This window comes from Mastomys coucha, unplaced genomic scaffold (assembly GCF_008632895.1).
Source record: "Mastomys coucha isolate ucsf_1 unplaced genomic scaffold, UCSF_Mcou_1 pScaffold5, whole genome shotgun sequence".
In the NCBI taxonomy this organism is placed as follows: domain Eukaryota; kingdom Metazoa; phylum Chordata; class Mammalia; order Rodentia; family Muridae; genus Mastomys; species Mastomys coucha.
This window is the reverse complement of record NW_022196911.1, coordinates 64,425,376-64,446,342: the sequence shown is the minus strand read 5'-3', so window position 1 is coordinate 64,446,342 and position 20,967 is coordinate 64,425,376. Positions and strand designations below refer to the sequence as shown.

Sequence of the window (20,967 nt, the reverse complement as noted above, 5' to 3'; positions counted from 1 at the left end):
CTACTAAAGGAGTATGTATGGGCTATCCCTTCAGCATGATTTTTTAACATATACAAGCACACACAAACACACTCACAGACACATACACACACTTGTACCACAGCAACCATGTGGAAGTCAGAGGACAACTTGGAGAATTTAGTTCTCCACTTCCATTATGGAACCATGTGAGTCCTAGGGATGAAACTCAGAGTTTTAGACTTGATGGCAAACACCTTTGTCCTCTGAGCCATCTTGCCAGCCCACACCATTTTAAAATGTCAAATAAAATAGCTTTCCACACTACAAAGCTCTCACCGTCTTTTGGAGTAGAAAAATGCAAGCTCAGCAAGAGGCTCTCCCATACCTCCTCCCTTAAACCACAAAGCGAAGCAAATAAATGTCCACCCACCTTCTGACTCTGGCTCACCCTCATTCCCTCCATCCCTGACCAGTTCTCAGTCTCCAGCTCTCTTCCTGGGTCCTGAACACCTGATCCAAGCTTTTTGTCTCCATCAAACAGCTCTGCCACCACCATCACTGTCTGGTCTGATCTGAGGCCACACAGGGTCTATGCATGTTGCTCGCATGTCCCCCCCCCCCCCTGGTCCCTAGGCTTGTCTCCCTCTCAGCTTAGCCTCCACTCCAGGTCAGGTTGGCATACAGAAGTCCCTCCCTTACACTCTGCCTAATTTGTGGACTGGGAGGTCAAAGGTGACCCCAACTGCTCTAAGACCTTGAGACGTTAAGGTTCACAGTCAAAGGTACCTGACAGACTTCACCAGGAAATGGAGCTGAGGGAGGAAGTCTGCCAAGCATTGTATCCTCAATACAGCTGGCCCTGAAAGGACAGGGCTAGATTCGATCTCCACCTTGGGAAAGTCACCTAGGCCATGGTGGTATTGGAATAAGGTTAATACCCATATGCATTAAAGTGGTTGAAATAGATGATCTAAGATTCTCCCCCAGATGGGAGCTGGCCCTCCCACGACTTGGTGTTCCCTGAGATGGCCTAAGAAATGCCCTGTGCCAACACAGCTGTGATATTCCTTAACAAGTCAGAAATTGGGGAGGGGTCTGCAAGTAGAGATTTGTGCTTTTGTGAAGATTGGAGAGGTTTGAGCCAAATCACATGATGAAGGAAGAAGCCAGCATAGAGGGAGGAAGAGTGGATGGGGTTCCAGAGAAACGTGGTTTTGTATCCAATAGGAACAGGGTAGAGTGTAATAAGATTGTGCCAGGTGGGAGGAAGGAAAATCTTTGTAAAAAGTTATCAGGAGGATGGTTTGAGCCTGGAACTAGTAGTCCTGAGAAAACTCACTCCATAGTCTCCAGAACCAGTGAGTCAGGGACCATTGCAACTCCTTTTCCCAGCTGAGGGAGGACAGGGCTCGGAGCAGTTGTATGGCATGCCTGCGGTTACAGGCTCGTTACTCAGTGACTGTCAGGACTAATTTTCCTGGGGTGGTAGACTCTATTAATGAAGGGGCAGGAACTGGCAGGATTAAGTTCCTAAGGAAATACAAGTTGCCTGGGTCAACAGTAGGAAAATGTCTTCCTCAAAGTCAGGGAGAGGAAAAGCTGTGTCTGCGAGTTGTTAGTGAGGAGAAGTAACCAGCGAACTCCTTTCCTGCTCGCCTGCAGCTGGATTTGATGGGGGCAATTTCTCAGTCGACGCTTCCTCCTCTTGGCTGACTAGAGCTTGAATCAAGATGGCATAAAACTAACCAGTACAAACATGTATAAGGAAACCACCTGACTTGGTGGAACCAGTCGCAGATTCAGAGCAAGGCATGTATGTTTGCAGAGGCCTCCAGACACTTGGTTCTTATGGTGGTCAGAGAGTAGGAGGTGACTCAGCCCGAGTTACCTGAGGCAATACAAGAGTAAAAGAAAAACATAAGTCAATGGTTCGGAACCTCTGGGTCATGACCCATTTAGGGGACAAATGACCCTTCAATGAGGGATGAACTAATACCATTAGAAAATACAAGTATTTAAAAGTATGATTCAAACTATCAAACTTAAACTTATGAAATTAGCAACAAAAATAATTTTTTATTAGATGTTTTCTTTATTTACAATATCTCCTTTCTCAGGTTCCCCTCCAAAAAAAGAAAAATAAAATAAAATAAAATAAAATAAAAAGACAAAAACTAAAACAAACCCCTGTTCCCTCCCCCCTCCCCCTGCATACCACCCCACCCCCTACCAAAAATAATTTTATGGTTGCAGGGTTACCATAAAATGAGGAACCGTATTGAATGGTTACAGCATGTTGGATGTTAGGATGGTTGAGAACCACTGCTGTAGGGTGTCGAACAGGATAGTTATGTACTTTGTACTTTAGGAGACACTACCAAACACTTGTGGTAGATAGAAATCAAGGCCTCAGTGCTAAGCAAGTGTTCTACCGTTGAGTTACACTCACAGCACACTTTAAAACTCATTCCTCCAAGAACCCGCATTGACAAGTTTATGTTACAGGGTTTCCACTGTCCACAACAGTCCCCTACCGCTTCCGAGAGACCCACACCACCCCAACAACACATGACTTCTCTACCATGGCTACAGTGGGAATAGCTGTTTAGCAGTTTCTATGTAGGGACTCAACCACAGAGCTACCTGAAGTCAGTTAAGCTTCATCATGTCTGTCTGCTCCACGGTCTTCCAAGATTCTACAAAGAATCCCATTACGCACCACTTACATCAACTGCCTTTGCAGTCCAAAGTACCAAAGTCTTCCATGTTTCCCCAAAAAATATCGCCATGGAGTGTGTCGCAGCAATTCAAACTACGTCATTCAAACCACAGAGAGGCACTGTGAAGGTGACCAGGAGGTCATGGGAGGGAGAGAACTCAAGGGCCCTACGGTTAGTTTGAGGCTTCCTTTCTGGGGTTCATGAGAAGGAGGAGTTGGATATGAAGGACCATAGCTCAGTTGGTTCTCTATGTCTTTTTTTGTTTGTTTGTTTGTTTGTTTTTTCCGAGACAGGGTTTTTCTGTGTAACAGCCCTGATTTTCCTGCAGCTCACTCTGTAGACCAGACTGGCCTCGTACTCACAGAGATCTGCCCGACTTGCCTCCTGAGTACTGGGATTAAAGGCATGGACCATCAGACCCAAAGGTTCTCTATATTCATTGGTAGTTTAGGTCATATATTCATTTTTCCTACTGCTCATGTTCCTTCCCACAATGCATCTGGTTTCAACTACCTGCATCCCCAGTTCATCATAGGCATCAGTTGGTATGTGGGGAATCATCACTAAAGTTTACTAGAAGAAAAAGTTTTACATGTATACCCAGGATTAGCTTAGGCCAGATCAGTCCTTCTAGCCAAGACACTCTATATGTTGGAATAGGAACTTGTCAAAATTTGATTATTCTAGCTGGGGAGAATATCGGAGCTGGGGATGAAAAACACAGGCACACATGTTGCTAAATTTCAACTTACCATATTGGATCAATTGCTGGGCATCATTCATCTCCATGGCTAGCCTGCCCTGCCCAATACTCTTAGCTCAGCACCCTAAATCTGTCCTCACCTTTAGTTGCTCACCTTTAGTCCCAGCTCAGCATTCCCAACCTCTCGCCCATAGAAGCCGCCTGTGACCGCTCTGCCCTAGATCTCACATGACTGCTTGGTTGTTTTCTCTCCCGGCAAACTCTCCCTCTCCCTCCCTTGCTTCTGCCAGCTTGCCTGCTGCAGGCAAGTCCTCCTGCAAAGCAATTGGCCCTTGGCATCTTTACTGATAGATAATGAACCAATTGGGGAACAGAACCTAGCATGCTTCCTGTTGGTCGGCCTCATCCCAGAATGCACAACCCAACTCACAGGTGTGAGACCAGACAAAGAAAATGGCAAAAGGTGGCAGGGTATGGTTATTGGTGGAACTAGTTGGAAATTAGAGATCCAGAAACACAACAGGAAAAAAGACTAGTAAGAGACCACAGAAGTGTGGCCTTTCAGCCTGACCCTGAGAGCCATTAAAATGGTAATGCTTGACAAAGTCCAGTTCTCTCCTATCTTGATACAGTGCTGGGCTGTACTTGGCTTTGGCCCATAAAATGCTTCTGAAGCAATTCTGCCAGAGAGAACGTCCCTGGTTTCTACAGAGACCCCCCCTCCCTCACTCTTGAAGTCCCTCTTTTCTCTCTCTATTGCCCAATCACAGCTAAAGCCTTCTATAAACCAATGAACTTTAAATGGGGAGCCAGGTTTAAAGAACAAAGGCTGGTATATGTGAGGATTTGCTTGTCTTTGGGGTACAGCATTTAGCATTTTAATGCATAGTACCAGACAAAACCCCAGGGAGTGGGCAGCCATACACCCAAGGCAGGGCCAGCAATGCTCACAGAGGATAGGCAGCCATGCTCCATCCCCCACTCCCCCCAGGGTAAGCTGTGTTCATTTCCCTCCAGCAGGAAATAGGCTGTTAATGGATATTGTCCACCTAGCCTGGGGTTATCACAGCAGGCAGGTGGCTGAGAAAGGGACAATGACAGTGGCCGCAGTGACCAAGTTGGCCACCCTCTGAGCTTGCTACACAGGACAAAATAGCAGTGACAACAGCCTGTCAAGCCAAAGAAGCCATCAGAAGTGCTAGGCACAAACATGGCCCTGGTCCCCTTTGACTGGGGGCCTGACCCGCTGCTAAACAATCCTCACTAAACCTCTCGGGAGTGGAGAGAGGCAATGTGGCCTCATCCCTAGAGCAGGAGTCTTGGCCTTCCTGATGCCAGGACCCTTTCACACAGTTCCTCAGGTTGTAGTGTCCCCCTTGTATACCATTGCTTTAATTGCTACATCATAACCATAATTTTGCTACTGTTATGAATCATAATTTAAATATCTGTGTTTCCATGCACTCCTGTGAAAGGGTCATTCTACCCCCAAAGGCATTCCACCTACCAGCTCAGAGCTGCTGCCCCAGAGGAAGCAGGCTGACTCGGGGAGAAAGGCTACGGAGCACGGAGAGCTGACAAGTCTGCCGCCCCTGCCACTGTACCAGCATTACTCTTTAGGAAAAATAACTGACACAGGCAATAGAAGCTTTCAGGCTCATCGGGCCTTGCTAACCTTTAGCATCATCCTTAGCGGCTCAATTATGAGCTCAACTGAGCCTTAGCTTGGAATGGACAGCAATAAGCCTACAGAGATCTATGAAAAGGATTCATCAAATGGGTGTTTTAATGCTAATCTCTGAGTATCTTATGAAAAAAAATTAAAAAAAAACTATTTCTTAACATTCTCGAGATGAAGGACAACAGGGTTGTCTCAAAGCCATATGGTTTGTTTTAGTCCCCAGAGTAGGCTACTTCCTTACAAGCTGGTAGCAGTAAACCACTGTGGCCCCACAAATGATGAAACAAAATAAAATAAAGGTTACTTGACCACTGTTGTTGGCTGCATGCCATAACTAGGGAGTAAGACCCCATTGCTGAAGATGTTAGGTCACACCTTTAATCCAGCACTCCAGAGGCAGAGGCAGTTGGAACTCCGAGTTGGAGGCCAGCCTGGTCTTCAGAAGAGTTCCAGGACAGCCAGAATCACACAGAGAAACCTTGTCTCAAAAATTAAGAAAAAAAAAAAAAGTTAAATCAGGATTGATATGACATAAAAGAGGAGAGCCTCCTGTATATGACCAGTCCTTTGATGAGATCAAGTGAAGGACTCTAGTCTCTCCCTGGAGTGGGTGCTGCATGTCCAGGGGCGGGGGCTTGGGCTTTAAGAGCAGAAGAGGGAACTCTGGGAGAGAAGTTGTTTATCAGTGTTCTTATCATTCCACGGCTGATTGATGCCTGAGGATGTTCTCTTTCCTGCTTGGCTTTCCAGTCAGGCAGACATGCTTACCTTGCCCTTATCGATACCAGAAATAAACCTGGAACCTTCTACATTGCTGCTGGGTGTTGTAATACTGTAGGTGCAATGCAGGCTGCCGGGAGAGCGGGAGAGCACGGGTCACCAGCAGTGATGATCAGTTATGGTCAAAATGCCAGGCGGGATGTACCTGCTACACAGTGTGAGTGACATAACCAACAGATATGACCAGCAGCTTTAGTACGGGATTTATGGCCTTCCCCATAGGACAGAATTTACATATGTTACTGCAAGTCAAGATAAAAAAAATCTGTAGCTGGGGAGTGTGCCAATTCAGGTATTGTTTTGTTAAAGGGGTGTGATGAACCTGTCAATCTGCCCTCTAGTTATTCTTGCTTACAGCCATAGATCACTGTCAGCCTCAGTCTGTCATGGAAAGAAACTTCCTTTGGAAAGGATGGGTTCTATTTTGGAGGTAGGAAGTGGCTTTTTCAGACAGGGTTTCTCTGTGTGTACCCCTGACTGTCCTGAAACTCACTGTGTAGACCAGGCTGGCCTCAAACTTACAGAGACCTGCCTCTGCCTCTGCCTCTGCCTCTAGAGGCCTCTGCCTCGAGTGCTGAGACTACTACCACTTGGCCAAAATGATGGTTTCTGGGAACAAGTGACTGCTGTGGTGAATTGTGACCTAGTACTTAGCCATAGATGGACATTTAAGTCACTTCCCTCCAAGGTTCAGGGAACCTTGAGCTGTAACAGAGAGCAGAAAGAGTGGAAGAGATGGAGGTAGAGGGAATGTTGTGTAGCAATTTCTTCTGAGTTTAAACAGTCCTTCCTGGAGGGAAAGAGAGGCTCCTGGAATTTGAGATTTAAACAATCTTTTCATATCCTGGAGAGCTGAAACTTAGATTAACTTAGATCCTCTTTCCAAGGATATAAAGACAAGGACTGACCAGGAAGGAGACGCTTTAGCATGTTAGTTGCCTGCAGTCATGCAGAGAGCTCCAGGGTTCCACTTCCTGAGCTGTCACCCACACTTGGGTGGGCTCTGGTGCTGCAGTCTTTAAGTGCGCACTTCTGTAAGTAGCCCCTCACCCACGCTCCTTTAAGTTGTCTCAATTTGATTCAACAGATTGGACACGGTGATAGCATTACTCTGATCAGTTGTTAGTTCTCTATATGGGGTGGATAGATATCTGTTCTCATTTTCCCAGAAACAGTGTCACACAACAGTGTGTGTGTGTGTGTGTGTGTGTGTGTGTGTGTGTAGGCTTAGATTTTCCAAAACCTACTGTAATCAGAGTTCTTAAATGCTTTAACCTTCCTTCTAGCCCATCACACACCACAGATAGTGGAAAGGAAAGTTTAGTAGTGCAAAGGACGATGTGGGACTGTTTAGAAATAGTTTTTTGGGGGGGACCCATTCCAGTCTTTAATGTTAGGACAGCGGCAATTCAGTGCACAGGAATCAGAATCAGCAGCACTTGCTCAATCCACTCTCAAACACCATTCACAGATTGGAGATGGATCAAAATCCAGAAGAAACCACAGGCTCTGCCAATTGGGCTAAGTCCACTGAAGCAGGCAGAAACAGCTGAAGTATCAGGTGAAGTTCTTTGGTGCATTTCTCTCCATGAAGTCTTGATAAATGATGATCAATAATGAAGGCAAGGTGAACCAGTGCCAAGGTATTGTCAGCAAAGACCAGAGTCAGCAAGACTGAATAAAGACCAGCAAAGAGTGACAAGGTAGACCAATGCCACCGTATAGTCCACTGCCTGCTGGGTGACACTTATACCCTTTCCAACCATCACGTTTTCTCTCAAGCATCTGCTCTAGCAAAACATCATATCCCCCCGCCCCCCCACTTCAGGCAGCTTCCAGAAAAACACAAGGTGTCTGTTCTCAGCAAAACATCCTCTGAAAACATCAGATGTTGTCACAACTGAGTCTCCAAAGAAATCAGAAATTTCCACTTCAAGTGTGTGTGTGTGTGTGTGTGTGTGTGTGTGAGCTATGTCATCGAGACTTTGTAACAATGTCTAAGTAGCATATGTGTGTGTCTGTGAGGGGAGGGGAGAGCTATGTCATCGAGACTTTGTAACAATGTCAGCCTAGCATATGTGTGTGTGGGGGGGTCTATGTCATCAAGACTTTGTAACAATGTCTGCTTAGCATATGTGGGGGGAGGGGAGGGGAGAGCTATGTCATCGAGACTTTGTAACAATGTCAGCCCAGCATACACTCTTCTCTGGGTCAGCCTCAGAACAGTAGGCTTCAGAACAAGCAGCCAACGTAAAGCTTTTACTTCTTTATAATAACAAAACAGCTGAAGAAACACACACACTGAACAATCTTTGTTGTTTTTACCTCTGTACTGGCTGGTTTTGTGTATCAACGTGACACAGGCTGGAGTTATCACAGAGAAAGGAGCTTCAGTTGGGGAAGTGCTTCCATGAGATCCAGCTTTGAGGCATTTTCTCAATTAGTGATCAAGTGAGGTAGGGCCCCTTGTGGGTGGTGCCATCCCCGGGCTGGAAGTCTTGGGTTCTATAAGAGAGCAGGCTGAGTAAGCCAGGAGAAGAAAGCCAGTAAGAAACATCCCTCCATGGCCTCTGCATCAGCTCCTGCTTCCTGACCTGCTTGAGTTCCAGTCCTGACTTCCTCTGGTGATCAACAGCTATGTGGAAGTGTAAGCTGAATAAACCCTTTCCTCCCCAACTTGCTTCATTGTCATGATGTTTGTGCAGGAATAGAAACCCTGACTAATACAACCTCCTTTCAAATTTATGAGCAACTTGAAGCCTTCATCCACTGCCCTTTTCCAGTGATATTCTCTTAGCCTAGGGCTCACATATATCCCTCTGTCATGACTTCCAGGTAGACACCCTTAGTGACCACTATACTTGGACTAATGGGCACAGCAAAGAGGATTTCCAGACTAGATCCCCCAAATCTGTTGTTTCCCTCAAGGGTTAACTCTGTCTCCATCTTCCTTCTGACATCCCTCTCACTCCAGCTCTGCCTTCCCTTCTCCAGTGACCTCAGGGCCTTTGCACAGACAGTTCCCTAAGAGGAAACCAGCTTCCCTAGACATACCCTTTTAAAACATATATTTAATATTATTTTTGATATAGCATTTGAGATTTTTCACAGATGCATACAATGTATTTGATCGTATCCACCCCATACCCCTACAGCCCTTCCTGACTTTCCCTCATGTCCCTTCCATGAGATCCTCTTCCTTTTAATAACACACTGAGTCCAATAATTGGTGCCCATAAACGCATACCCTGAGCTCACCTCTCACCGCCTCTGGGTCTCTAAGGACCTTTCTCTCCATCCCAACTTCTCAGGCTCACCTCAGCAATGTCTGACGTCTTCCCCAGCATTCATTATCATCTAAAAGTCTAATACATGAGTAGAGCATTTGAATGTCTTTTCCCCCTTGTGTGTTTCCCCCTTAGTAAAGAGGCAGGCAAAGCTAGAGTCTTGCCTGGACCTGTGCTGGCAGCATCTAATAGTCCTGGCCAGTAATGGCTCTCAAAATCAGATATTAAAAGGAATGAAAGCAGCCTTGTAGCATGGGAAGAGTTATAGGAATGGGGAAGTGGACCCTCACTCACATTTGAAGCTAAGACAGCACTTAAAATAAACTTATTACTTGTAACCCACATCCCAGTTGGGTCTGGAACTTTGTCCTGGAGACTGCAGTCCCTTCCCTGTCTCAGTGCCACCCATTGTGACTCCAGGTTTCAGTGTGTCAACCCACCTACTCCTTGCCCTAAATTCTAAGGCTCTTCCTGATGGCAGAGAAGCTGAACGGGAACAGTGGATAGCAAACACATTTCCCCTAAATCTGACCTGGTGGGCGGGGCATCCCTGAGGTTAAATCACCCAGCCAGAGATGCCCAGCTTGCAGTAGAGAGCCAGACTGTTCAGGAGGATGGCTAAATTCAAGGTGAGAGTATCCACCGGGGAGGCCTGCGGGGCTGGCACATGGGACAAAGTGTCTGTCAGCATCGTGGGAACCCACGGAGAGAGCCCCTTAGTACCTCTGGACCATCTGGGCAAGGAGTTCAGCGCCAGTGCGGTGAGTTTTGGGGGAGTGGACAATGGCGACTGTGGAGGAAGGGGGCCCAGGGGGACCATCCTAGGCATACTAAACAGCCCCTCCTAGGAAGAAGACTTCGAGGTGACGCTACCCCAGGATGTTGGCGCTGTGCTGATGCTGCGAATCCACAAGGCACCCCGGGAGGCGCCCCTCCCACTTGTGTCTTTCCCTTCTGATGCCTGGTTCTGCCGCTGGTTCCAGCTGGAGTGGCTACCTGGGGCTGCACTCCGCTTCCCCTGTTATCAGTGGCTGGAAGGGGCGGGGGAGCTGGTGCTGAGAGAGGGAGCAGGTGAGAGGGGCACCAACTGGCTGAGGCTGCAGGGGCGCACAGCTGTGTAGGGGAGGCTAGGCTTGGGGAGAGGAGAGGTGAACTGGTGTGGACACCGGGAAGGGGCAGAGGAGGAAGGAGGGGACTGGCAGAAGCAGGAGGTGGTGGCAGTCAGCTTGCAGTGGAAGAAATGTACCCAGTGTGAGGCGACTGGTAGGTTGATAGTAGTAGTAGGTAGAATGTCTGAATCGAGAGATCAGGAGAGTATCCTTTCCGTCTACGCCCCCACCCGCAGCCAAGGTGTCCTGGGAAGACCACCACCCTATTCTGCAGGATCAGCGCCAGAAGGAGCTTAAGGCCAGGCAGAAGATGTACAGGTGAGGAGGGCGACAGCGACCCCTGCAGGAGGACTCACTTATGGGATGGGAAGCTGCCAAATCAAGGACTAACACAGCAGTATTAGCAATAGTGGGCACCTGAGAGAAAAGCAGATTCGCAGTCCCTCTGACTCTGAACATGCTATTGAGCAGAGAGATTTACAACTTGCCAAGCCTTTCTGGTGACTCTGGTACCCACTGAAGTATGAAATCCAGTGCTCTAACAACCCTGCCCTGTGGCTTATGCATTCTCCATCTGTTCTTGTGGTTGTTGCTTTCGTTTCTCTTTTTCTCTCTCACTGGTGGGGTTGTTGCTTTCTCCGATAAATACAGGCAGAACTCCTGGCATTTAAGGGGGTCCTTCAAACTCGTACCCAAACAGTAGAGAAACTCTCAGACAGAGGTGCTCTCTGTCTTGCCAGCTCAGCATTAAGAGTTAGAGCAGAGAGCTACCTACACGCTGAGATCGCAGTAGGTGGGAATTACAATGGGGTGAAGTCAGCAACTGTACTCAGGTGGACATTATCAAAATTGTCTGGTGCTCTTAATCTTGGTTGCTTTCCAAATCCTGAGCCCCCTGCTTTTGCGCTAGATCTCTGGAAACTTAGCAATCACAAGCTCATTTGGTTCCTGGTGATTCAACTTTTGTCATGAAAGCCATGACACTAAATCTCACAGCAGTAAACAAGGGAGAGAGGCAGATGTTGAAATCTACATCCTTGATGATAAAGGGCCAGTCTAGACCCTAACAAAATGAGCTGGGAGGTCTTGGGTAAATCACTTACTAACTTTGATTGATGTTTTCTTCTTCTGTTTGTTTCTTTTGGAGAGGAAATAGTTTATTTCATCTTATATCATACATTATGAATGGTAGTCAGGACAGGAAATCAAACATGAACTTGGAGGCAGGCCCTGAAGAAGAGGTCATGAAGGAATAGAATTACTAGCTTCTGCAAACAGATTTCTTGTTCCAGCTGTTCAGGGATGGCACTTGCAATAGTAAATTATCAGTCAAGAAAATACTAAACGATCTCTTGGCTACTAGACAGTCTGAAGGAGACATTTCCTCAACTGAAGTTTTCTTTTTCAGTTTGACTCCTGTTAGACTATATTTGATAAAAATAAAAATAAAAAAAGGAAGGAAGGAAAGAAAGAAGGAAGGAGGGAACAAAGAAAGAAAGAAAGAGAGAGAAACAAAAAGATTTTCTCAAAGAATCAGCTCCTGGTTTTGTTGATTCTTTGTATAGTTCTTTTTGTTTCTACTTGGTTGATTTCAGCCTTGAGTTTGATTATTTCCTGTCATCTACTCCTCTTGGGAGTATTTGCTTCTTTTTGTTCTAGAGCTTTCAAGTGTGCTGTTAAGTTGCTAGTATATGCTCTCTCTAGTTTCTTTTTGGAGGCAATTAGAGATATGAGTTTTCATCTTAACACTGATTTCATTGTGTCCCACAAGTTTGGGTATATTGTGCCTTTATTTTCATTAAATTCTAAAGTATTTAATTTCTTTATTTATTTCTTCCTTGACAAGTTATCATTGAGTAGGGCATTGTTCAGCTTCCATGTGTATGTGGGCTTTCTGTTGTTTTTGCTGCTATTGAAGATCAGCCTTAGTCTATGGTGAGCTGATAGGATGCATGGGATTATTTCAGTCATCTTGTATCTGTTGAGGCCTGTTTTGTGACCGATTATATGGTCAGTTTTGGAGAAGGTATCATGAGGTGTTGAGAAGAAGGTATATTCTTTTGTTTTAGGGTGAAATGTTCTATAGATATCTGTTAAAACCATTTGGTCCATCACTTCTGTTAGTTTTACTGTGTCTCTGTTTAGTTTCTGTTTCCATGATCTGTCCATTTGTGAGAGTGGGGTATTGAAACCTCCCACTATTATTGCGTGAGGTGCAATATGTGCTTTGAACTTTAGTAAAGTTTCTTTTATGAATGCTGTGCCCTGGCATTTGGAACATAGATGTTCAGAATTGAGAATTCTTCTTGGTAGATTTTTTCCTTTGATGAGTATGAAGTGTCCTTCCTTATCTTTTTTGACAACTTTTAGTTGAAAGTCGATTTTATTCGATATTAGAATGGCTACTCCAGCTTGTTTCTTGGGAGCATTTGTTTGGAAAATTGTTTTCTAGGCCTTTACTCTGAGGTAGTGTCACTGACACTGAGGTGCATTTCCTGTATGCAGCAAAATGCTGGGTCCTGTTTACGTATCCAGTCTGTTAGTCTATGTCTATTTATTGGGGAATTGAGTCCATTGATGATAAGAGATATTAAGGAAGCTGGGTGGTGGCGCACGCCTTTAATCCCAGCACTTGGGAGGCAGAGGCAGGCGGATTTCTGAGTTCGAGGCCAGCCTGGTCTACAGAGTGAGTTCCAGGACAGCCAGGGCTATACAGAGAAACCCTGTCTCAAAAGAGAGAGAGAGAGATTAAGGAACAGTGATTGTTGCTTCCAGTATTTTTTTAAGATTTATTTTTATTTATTTTATGTGTATGAGTACACTGTAGCTGTACAGATGGCCATGAGCCATCATGTGTGTGGCTGCTGTTGATCCCAGGACTTTTGCCAGCCCCTCTCGCTCCAGCGTAATTTACTGTAGCTGTCTTCAGATGCACCAGAAGAGGGCGACAGATCTCATTACGGATGGTTGTGAGCCACCATGTGGTTGCTGGGATCTGAACTCAGGACCTTCGGAAGAGCAGTCAGTGCTCTTACCTGCTGAGCCATCTCGCCAGCCCCGCTTCCTGTTATTTTTGTTGTTAGAGGTGGAATTATGTTTCTGTGGCTATCTTCTTTTGCGTTTGTTGATAGAAAATTACTTTCTTGCTTTTTCTGGGTTGTAGTTTCCCTCCTTGTGTTGGAGTTTTCTGTTTATTATCCTTTGTCGGGCTGGATTTGTGAAAAGATATTGTGTAAATTTGGTTTTGTCATGGAATATCTTCATTTCTCCATCTATGGTAATTGATAGTTTTGTTGGGTATAGTAGCCTGGACTGGCATTTGTATTCTCTTAGGGTCTGTATGATATCTGCCCAGATCTTCTAGCTTTCATAGTCTCTGGGGAGAAGTCTAGTGTAATTCTGATAGGTCTGCTTTTATATGTTACTTGACATTTTTCCCTTACTGCTTTTAATATTCTTTCTTCATTTTGTGTATTTGGTGTTTTGACTATTATGTGACATGAGGAATTTCTTCTCTTGTCCAGTCTATTTGGAGTTCTGTAGGCTTCTTGTATGTTTATGGCCATCTCATTCTTTAGGTTATGAAAGTTTTCTTCTATAATTATGTTGAAGATATTTACTGGCCCTTTAAGTTGGGAATTTTCACTCTCTTCTATACCTATTATCCTTAGGTTTGGTCTTCTCATTGTGTCCTGGATTTCCTGGATGTTTTGGGTTAGGAGCTTTTTGCGTTTTGTATTTTCTTTGACTGTTGTGTCAATGTTTTCTATGGTATCTTCTGCACCTGAGATTCTCTCTTCTATCTCTTACATTGTGTTGTTGATGCTTGCGTCTATGACTCTTGATCTCTTTCTTAGATTTTCTATCTCCAGGGTTGTCTCCCTTTATTGATTCTATTTCCATTTTTAGATCCTGAATGGTTTTGTTCAATTCCTCCACCCGTTTGGTTGTGTTTTCCTATAATTCTTTAAAGGATTTTTGTGTTTCCTCTTTAAGGGCTTCAACCTGTTTGCCTGTGTTTTCCTATATTTTTTATAGGGAGTTATTTATGTCATTCTTAAAGTCCTCTATCATCATCATGAGCTGTGATTTTAAATCAGAGTCTTGCTTTTCTGGTGTGTTGGGGTATACAGGGCTCACTGTGGTGGGAGAACTGGGTTCTGATGATGACAAGTAGCTTTGGTTTCTGTTGCTTATGTTCTTGCCCTTGCCTCTCACCATCTGGATATCTCCGGTGTTAGCTGGTCTTGGTGTCTCTGACTGTCTGGCTTGTCCCTCCTGCAAGCCTGTGTGTCAGTACTCCTGGGAGACCAGTTCTCTCTGGGATGAATTTGGGTATGGAGAGCTGTGGCAATGGGTCAGCTCTGGGTGCAGACAGAAACCTGAAGGATCCTGTCCCTGTCTGTTCCTTCATTCCTGTGTCCTGATGACTCTGGGCTGGTCCCTCTTGGGCCAGGAATTTGAGCAGAAGTGGTGGTGTTACTTGTGCTTACATGTGTGCCAGCACTCCTGGGAGACAAGCTCTCTCCTGGTGGCATTTGGGTATGGGGTACTGTGGCACAGGATCAGCTCCAGGTACAGACAGAAACCGGAATGTCGGATGTTTTCTTCTTATTTAAGGTTGTTAGAGAAAACAAATGAGAATGGTTAAGAATGGAGTTAATAAGACCTGGGAGTCTAAGTCTGCATTCAGGGATTCTTCTTCAGCACTGCATTTAGTATAAAAGAAAAAAACTAGGGCTGGGGATGTAACCTAGTTGGTAGAGCATGTAACAAGAAGAGCTTTAAAGTTGATCACCAGCACCACATGAACCAGATAGGGTGAGACATACCTGTAATCCCAGCATTTGAGATGGAGGCAGGAGGATCAGGAATTCAAGGCCACCTATAGCTGCATAGTGAATTGGAGGCCTAGTTTATGTGAGACCCTGCCCCTACAACCACGAAGGTAAATAAAAATACTCAACAACATGAATGCTAAGCCCTGCCTAAATGTGTGTGATTAGCATTGTTCCCTGTCTGTTCTCTCTGCATGGTCCCTCAGCATTTACAATTAAAGTGAGGCGTCAAACCCCAGCATTAGCTTCTTCTTGATGCCACCCAGAGAAGGCAAGAACTCAGGCCCAGCTCATACCTACTAAGTGAAAATCTGCATTTTACCAAGATTTCCCCAGATGAAACCAGTACTGGGTTGCTTGAGACAAAGAGTTTGGCCACCACCTGGTGGCAGTACACTTTAATCGCAAGCTGTCCTTTGACATCAAAAGCTCAAATCTAAAAGATTTTTCATTATTAAATTGTTTATTGAATGCTGGTTGAACCTAAGTCCTTTGCATTCTGAGTAAACACACATTACTAATTTATATCCTTGTCCATCTTAATATTTTTATTTAAGTTTTTAAAAATGTATGTCAGGCACTGTTGTGCATGACTTCAATACCCAGCATCTGGAGGAAGTAGACTGAACTCTGATTTTGAGAATAGCCTGGTCTACTGAGCCACTTCCAGGATAGCCAGGGCTATACAGAAAAACCCTGTCTCAAAATCCAAAAAGAAAGGAAAAAAGAAGAGAAAAAAGAAAAAAAAAACAGAAAAAGAAAAACACCCTGTAATTACATTTTGTTTACATTGTATGTCTCTATGTACACAACCAATCATATGCATGTGGAGGTCTTGACAATGTGCAGTAACTTTTTTTATTTTATTATAATGAGAAAAGTTACATGATTTCGATTTATCTGAATTTGTTAACATTTAAAAGCATATTTTAAGTAAATAGAATTAAATCACATTCTTGTTTTCCGTTTGTACCCCAACTCCTCCCAGAGAAGTATTATCCCTTCAATACCTACAATATCTTTTTTTGTCATAGTCTTTAAAATTTATAAACTATTATAACAATGAAAATGAGTATTATAAAAGTTGTTTGATATAAAATAACAGTCAATTTAACAGTCTTATGTAGATGCTTGTCTACGGTAATACTGAAAATACATATGTTTTTCTCAATATAAATTTTAAAAAACTCCAAATGTATTAACTGTGTATTTCAAAATAATACATCACTACTAATATTTTCTTAAATGAACATAAATATATAAAGTGGTTTTGTTTGTTTGTTTTGTATTTAGTGGAGCTTAAAATCTTGACTCTTACTGTGGTAACTTGATACAAGAGTTACAAATGTCAAGCAAAGCATTCAGTCTTACTCTTTGTTGTTCTCTTACAAACCCCCTCCCAGTTTAATTGTCTACATTTCTTTTGGGTATATAAATACTTTTAAAATATGTAAGCTGTTCTGAAAACCATAGTATAGTGTAAAAACATGAAATAAACAATACTATTAATAGAGAAGCTGAGATAAGAAAAGCAAGATCTCAAGACCATTATGTTGTACACAGCAAGACACTGTCAGAAACAAACAAGCTAAGAGTGTATTTGGATTGTATAATATTGGACCTATTTCTCCAATTACTAAAGTAGAGAAACCATTGGATGACAGTCAATAAATTTCTAATTCCTCATATTTTTGGATTTCAATTGATTAGGATATGTTGGTAATATTAATTTTCATATTAATATATTAAGAAAAAGTAATTGTTATGTCCTGTTGTTTTTGTTGTAAGAAGTGGAATTAGATTTGTGTGGATTTGTTGAAAGATTACTTTTTTGCTTCTTCTAGGGTGTAGTTTTGCTCCTTATGTTGATGTTTTCCATCTATTATCCTTTGTAGGGCTGGATTTATAGAAAGATATTGTGTAAATTTTGTTTTGTCATGGAATATCTTGGTTTCTTCATTTATGGTAATTTAGAGTTTTGCTGGGTATAGCAGCCTGGGCTGGCATTTGTGTTCTTGTAGGGTCTGTATGACATCTGTGCAGGATCTTCTAGCTTTCATAGTCTCTGGTGAGAAGTCTGGTGTAATTCTAATAGGCCTGCCTTTATATGTTACTTGACCTTTTTCCCTTACTGCTTTTAAAATTCTTTCTTTGTTTAGTGCATTTGGTGTTTTGATTATTATGTGACAGGAGGAATTTCTTTTCTGGTCCAGTCTATTTGGAGTTCTATAGGCTTCTTGTATGTTCATGGGCATCTCTTTCTTTAGGTTAGGGAAATTTTCTTCTATAATTTTGTTGAAGATATTTACTGACCCATTACATTGGGAGTCTTCACTCTCTTCTATATCTATTATCCTTAGGTTTGGTTTTCTCATTGCATCCTGGATTTCCTGGGTGTTTTGGGTTAGGAGCTTTTTGCTTTTTGCATTTTCTTTGACTGTTGTATCAATGTTTTCTATGATGTCTTCTACCCCTGAGATTCTCTCTTCTATCTCTTGTATTCTGTTGGTGATGCTTGCATCTATGACTCCTGATTTCTTTCCTAGGTTTTGTATCTCCAGGGTTGTCTCTTTCTGATTTCTTTATTGTTTCTATTTTCATTTTTAGATTCTAGATGGTTTTGCTCATTTCTTTTACCTGTTTGTGTTTTCCTGTAGTTATTTAAGGGATTTTTGTGTTTCCTCTTGAAGGGCTTCTAGCTGTTTACCTGGGTTCTCCTGTATTTCTTTGAGGGTGCTATTTATGTCTTTCTTAAAGTCCTTTATCATCATCATGAGAAGTGATTTTATATCTGAATCTTGCCTTTCCAGTATGATGGTGTGTCCAGGACTTGCAATGGTGGGAGTATTGGGCTCTGATGATGCCAAGTAACCTTGGTTTGTGTTGCTTATATTCTTATGCTTGCCCCGCTTCATCTGGTTATTTCTAGTGCTACCTACTCTTGCTAAATCTGATTGGAGCCTGTCCTTCCTGTGATGCTGGTTGTGTCAGAACTCCTCAGAGTCAAGCTGTCTCTGTGATCCTGTGATTCTGGGATCCTGTGACCCTGGGCTTATTAGAGCACCTTGGAGTGGAGCTTCATCCAGGTGTTTTGGGAATGACTGCAAAGTTTGCACCCAAGGTCTGCTCAGGGCACTAGCCGGCCCAGACAGACCAGAAGGATCCTGGGAGTGGAGCTTCCTCTGGGTGTTGTGGGACTGGAAGGAACCTGAGACCCTGGGCTGGTGGAGTTCCTGTGTGTCTGGTCCCAGTTACTCCTGGTGTTGGAACAGATGTTGTATCCTACTCAACTCTGATCCTGGGCATCGTAACTTTTGTTTTAAAGACTTATTTATTTTATATATGTGAGTTCACTGTTATTGTCTCAGACACACCAGAAGAGGGCATTAGAACCCATTACAGATGGTTGTGAGCCACCATGTGGTTGCTGCGAATTGAACTCAGGACCTCTGGAAGAAGAGTCAGTGCTCTTAACCTCTGAGTCATCTCTCCAGCCCGTGCAGTAACTTTTTAATGTTTAATTTTTACTTTTTTTAGTTTTATTTTTTAAGAGTTTATTTTATACATGAGAGCTCTATCTACATGTGCACCTGAATGCCAAAAGAGGGCATCAGATCCCACTATAGATGGTTTCGAGCCACCATATGGCTGCTGGGAATTGAACTCAGGACTTCTGGAAGAGCAGACAGTGCTCTTAACCACTGAGCTATCTCTCCAGCCTCTTAGTTTCATTTTTTATACTGGAGATTGAACCTAGGGCTTTGTGCATCCTAGGCAGGTGCTCTACCGCTGAGCTATATTCCCAGCCTTTTAAAATTTATTTTGGTTAGAGAAAAGGTCCCACTCCCTGTCCTCAACTCTAAAAGACTAGTTTTTAAATGACCCAAACACCAAATGTTAAGCTCCTCCTTCCCCCTCCTTTTTTTCTGCTTTCCTGGATTCCCAACTCTTCCTAGGGTAACCGTCCCAACCTTCCCATGCTATAATCCAGGTACTTAAGAGACCCCAGGGCTTTAGCTCAGCTTCAACCTCAACTTGAGTCAGGTGCTCAGAAGTCTCCCTGTGGGAACCCATGTAGCTTCCATCCAACCCAGTAAGCATAGGGGAAGTGTCTTAGTCAGGGTTTCTATTCCTGCACAAACATCATGACCATGAAAGCAAGTTGGGGAAGAAAAGGTTTATTCAGCTTACTTCCACATGGCTGTTGATCACCAGAGGAAGTCAGGACTGGAACTCAAGCAGGTCAGGAAACAGGAGCTGATGCAGAGGCCATGGAGAGAGATGTTCCTTGCTGGCTTGCTTCTCCTGGCTTGCTCAGCTTGCTCTATTATAGAGCCCAAGACCTCCAGCCCAGGGATGGCACCACCCACAAGGGGCCCTACCCGCTTGATCACTAATTGAGAAAATGCCCCACAGCTGGACCTCATGGAGGCCCTTCCCCAACTAAAGCTCCCTTCTGTGATAACTCCAGCCTGTATCAAGTTGACACACAAAACTAGCCAGTACAGGAAGGGAGGGTCTCAGGAAAGCCCCTGCTGGCAGAAGGGGGCTAGCTGTAGCCAGAGTCCTCTCAGGGTCTCATCTGAGGGAGGTAAGAAGGACGGTTTAACTTCCACAAGACTCCAACAGCAGGTGAGCCACTGGGGCCAGGATCCTAACCTCTCTGGGATATCAGTTCCCAGGGGGCCAGGGTTCCCCAGGGCAGGGATTCTTCTGTCTCTATGCAAGAGCTCCTGAGACTTGATGCTGATCATTCACTGTCCCCCTTCCAGCTGGAAGACTTACATTGAAGGTTGGCCTCACTGCCTTGACCACGAGACTGTGAAAGACTTGGACCTCAACATCAAGTACTCTGTGATGAAGAATGCCAAATTCTTCTTTAAAGCCCACTCTGCGTGAGTGTCTTAGTCAGGGTTTCTATTCCTGCACAAAACATCATGACCAAGAAGCAAGTTCGGGAGGAAAGGGTTTATTCAACTTACACTTTCCACATTGCTGTTCATCACCAAAGGAAGTCAGGACTGGAAATCAAGCGGGTTAGGACCCTAGTCAACTTGACACATAAACACATCACTCGTAAGCCTCAACCCTTACTTTCTTATTCATCCCCATGCTCTAAATAACTTTAAAAGTCCCACATATTCTCACATATTAAAATTTCAATCCCTTTAAGATATCCAATATCTTTTTTTTATCCAAAATCTTTTTTTAAGATTTATTTTATTTATTTATGGTTGTATAGTTGGCCATGAGTTATCATGAGCTATCATGTGTGTGGGTAAAATATCCAATATCTTTTAAAATTCAAAGTCTTTTTACAATTCAAAATCTCTTAATTGTGAGCTCCACTAAAATGCTTTGTTCCTTCAAGAGGGAAAAGGCACAGTCACGATCGAAAGCAAAATCAAACAGTCCAATGTTTGGGAACCACTCACCGTCTTCTGGGCTCCTCCAAGAGCTTGGGTCACTTCGCCAGCTCTGCCCTTTGTAGCACACACCTTGTCTTCTAGTCACTGCTGCTGCTGTTCTTGGTGGTCATCTCATGGTACTGGCATCTCCAAAACACTGCTGTCTTCCACTGCAACTAGGCTTCACCAGTAGCCTCTCATAGACTCTTCATGGTGCCAAGCCTCAACTCCTTTGCATGACCCCTTCCATCCTGGGCCATCACCTGCAACTGAGGCTGCACTTTCACCAGTGGCCTTTCATGGCCTCTCACAGTGCCAAGCCTCAGCTGCTCTTCATGACCCCTTCATGCCTTCAAGACCAGTACCACCTGGGTGACTCTTACACATTACCAAGTACAGCTGCAGCATGAGATACAACCTTGGCTATTTCTGGAACACAGCTTCTTTGTGCTCTCAGAAAACACTTCCCAGAAGATTTCA

At 44.0% G+C, this 20,967-nt stretch overlaps 1 protein-coding gene and 2 long non-coding RNA genes across 4 annotated transcripts in view; 2 read left to right on the top strand and 1 right to left on the bottom strand.

The window, feature by feature from the left end:
• Nucleotides 1-1,433: 1,433 nt before the first annotated feature.
• LOC116078384 lies at nt 1,434-2,673 on the bottom strand. Its single transcript, XR_004113522.1, has 2 exons — nt 2,605-2,673; nt 1,434-1,849 (listed from the first exon to the last, which is right to left on the bottom strand). It is a non-coding gene; the product is annotated as an uncharacterized LOC116078384 (long non-coding RNA).
• Nucleotides 2,674-6,646: 3,973 nt separating this feature from the next.
• Nucleotides 6,647-7,557, top strand: LOC116078949. The gene is made up of 2 exons (XR_004113679.1): nt 6,647-6,879; nt 7,317-7,557. It is a non-coding gene; the product is annotated as an uncharacterized LOC116078949 (long non-coding RNA).
• A 2,007-nt stretch (nt 7,558-9,564) lies between these two features.
• Alox15b (arachidonate 15-lipoxygenase type B) overlaps nt 9,565-20,967 on the top strand; it is a 17,628-nt gene continuing 6,225 nt past the window's right edge. The window contains exons 1-4 of one of the 2 annotated variants that reach the window (XM_031351568.1): nt 9,565-9,893; nt 9,981-10,203; nt 10,478-10,559; nt 19,852-19,974. In XM_031351568.1, the coding sequence (XP_031207428.1) occupies nt 9,747-9,893; nt 9,981-10,203; nt 10,478-10,559; nt 19,852-19,974 (575 nt within the window). In that variant the 5' untranslated portion in view covers nt 9,565-9,746. The remainder of the gene's footprint in view (nt 9,894-9,980; nt 10,204-10,477; nt 10,560-19,851; nt 19,975-20,967) is intronic. The other variant, XM_031351569.1, reaches the window with a different exon arrangement.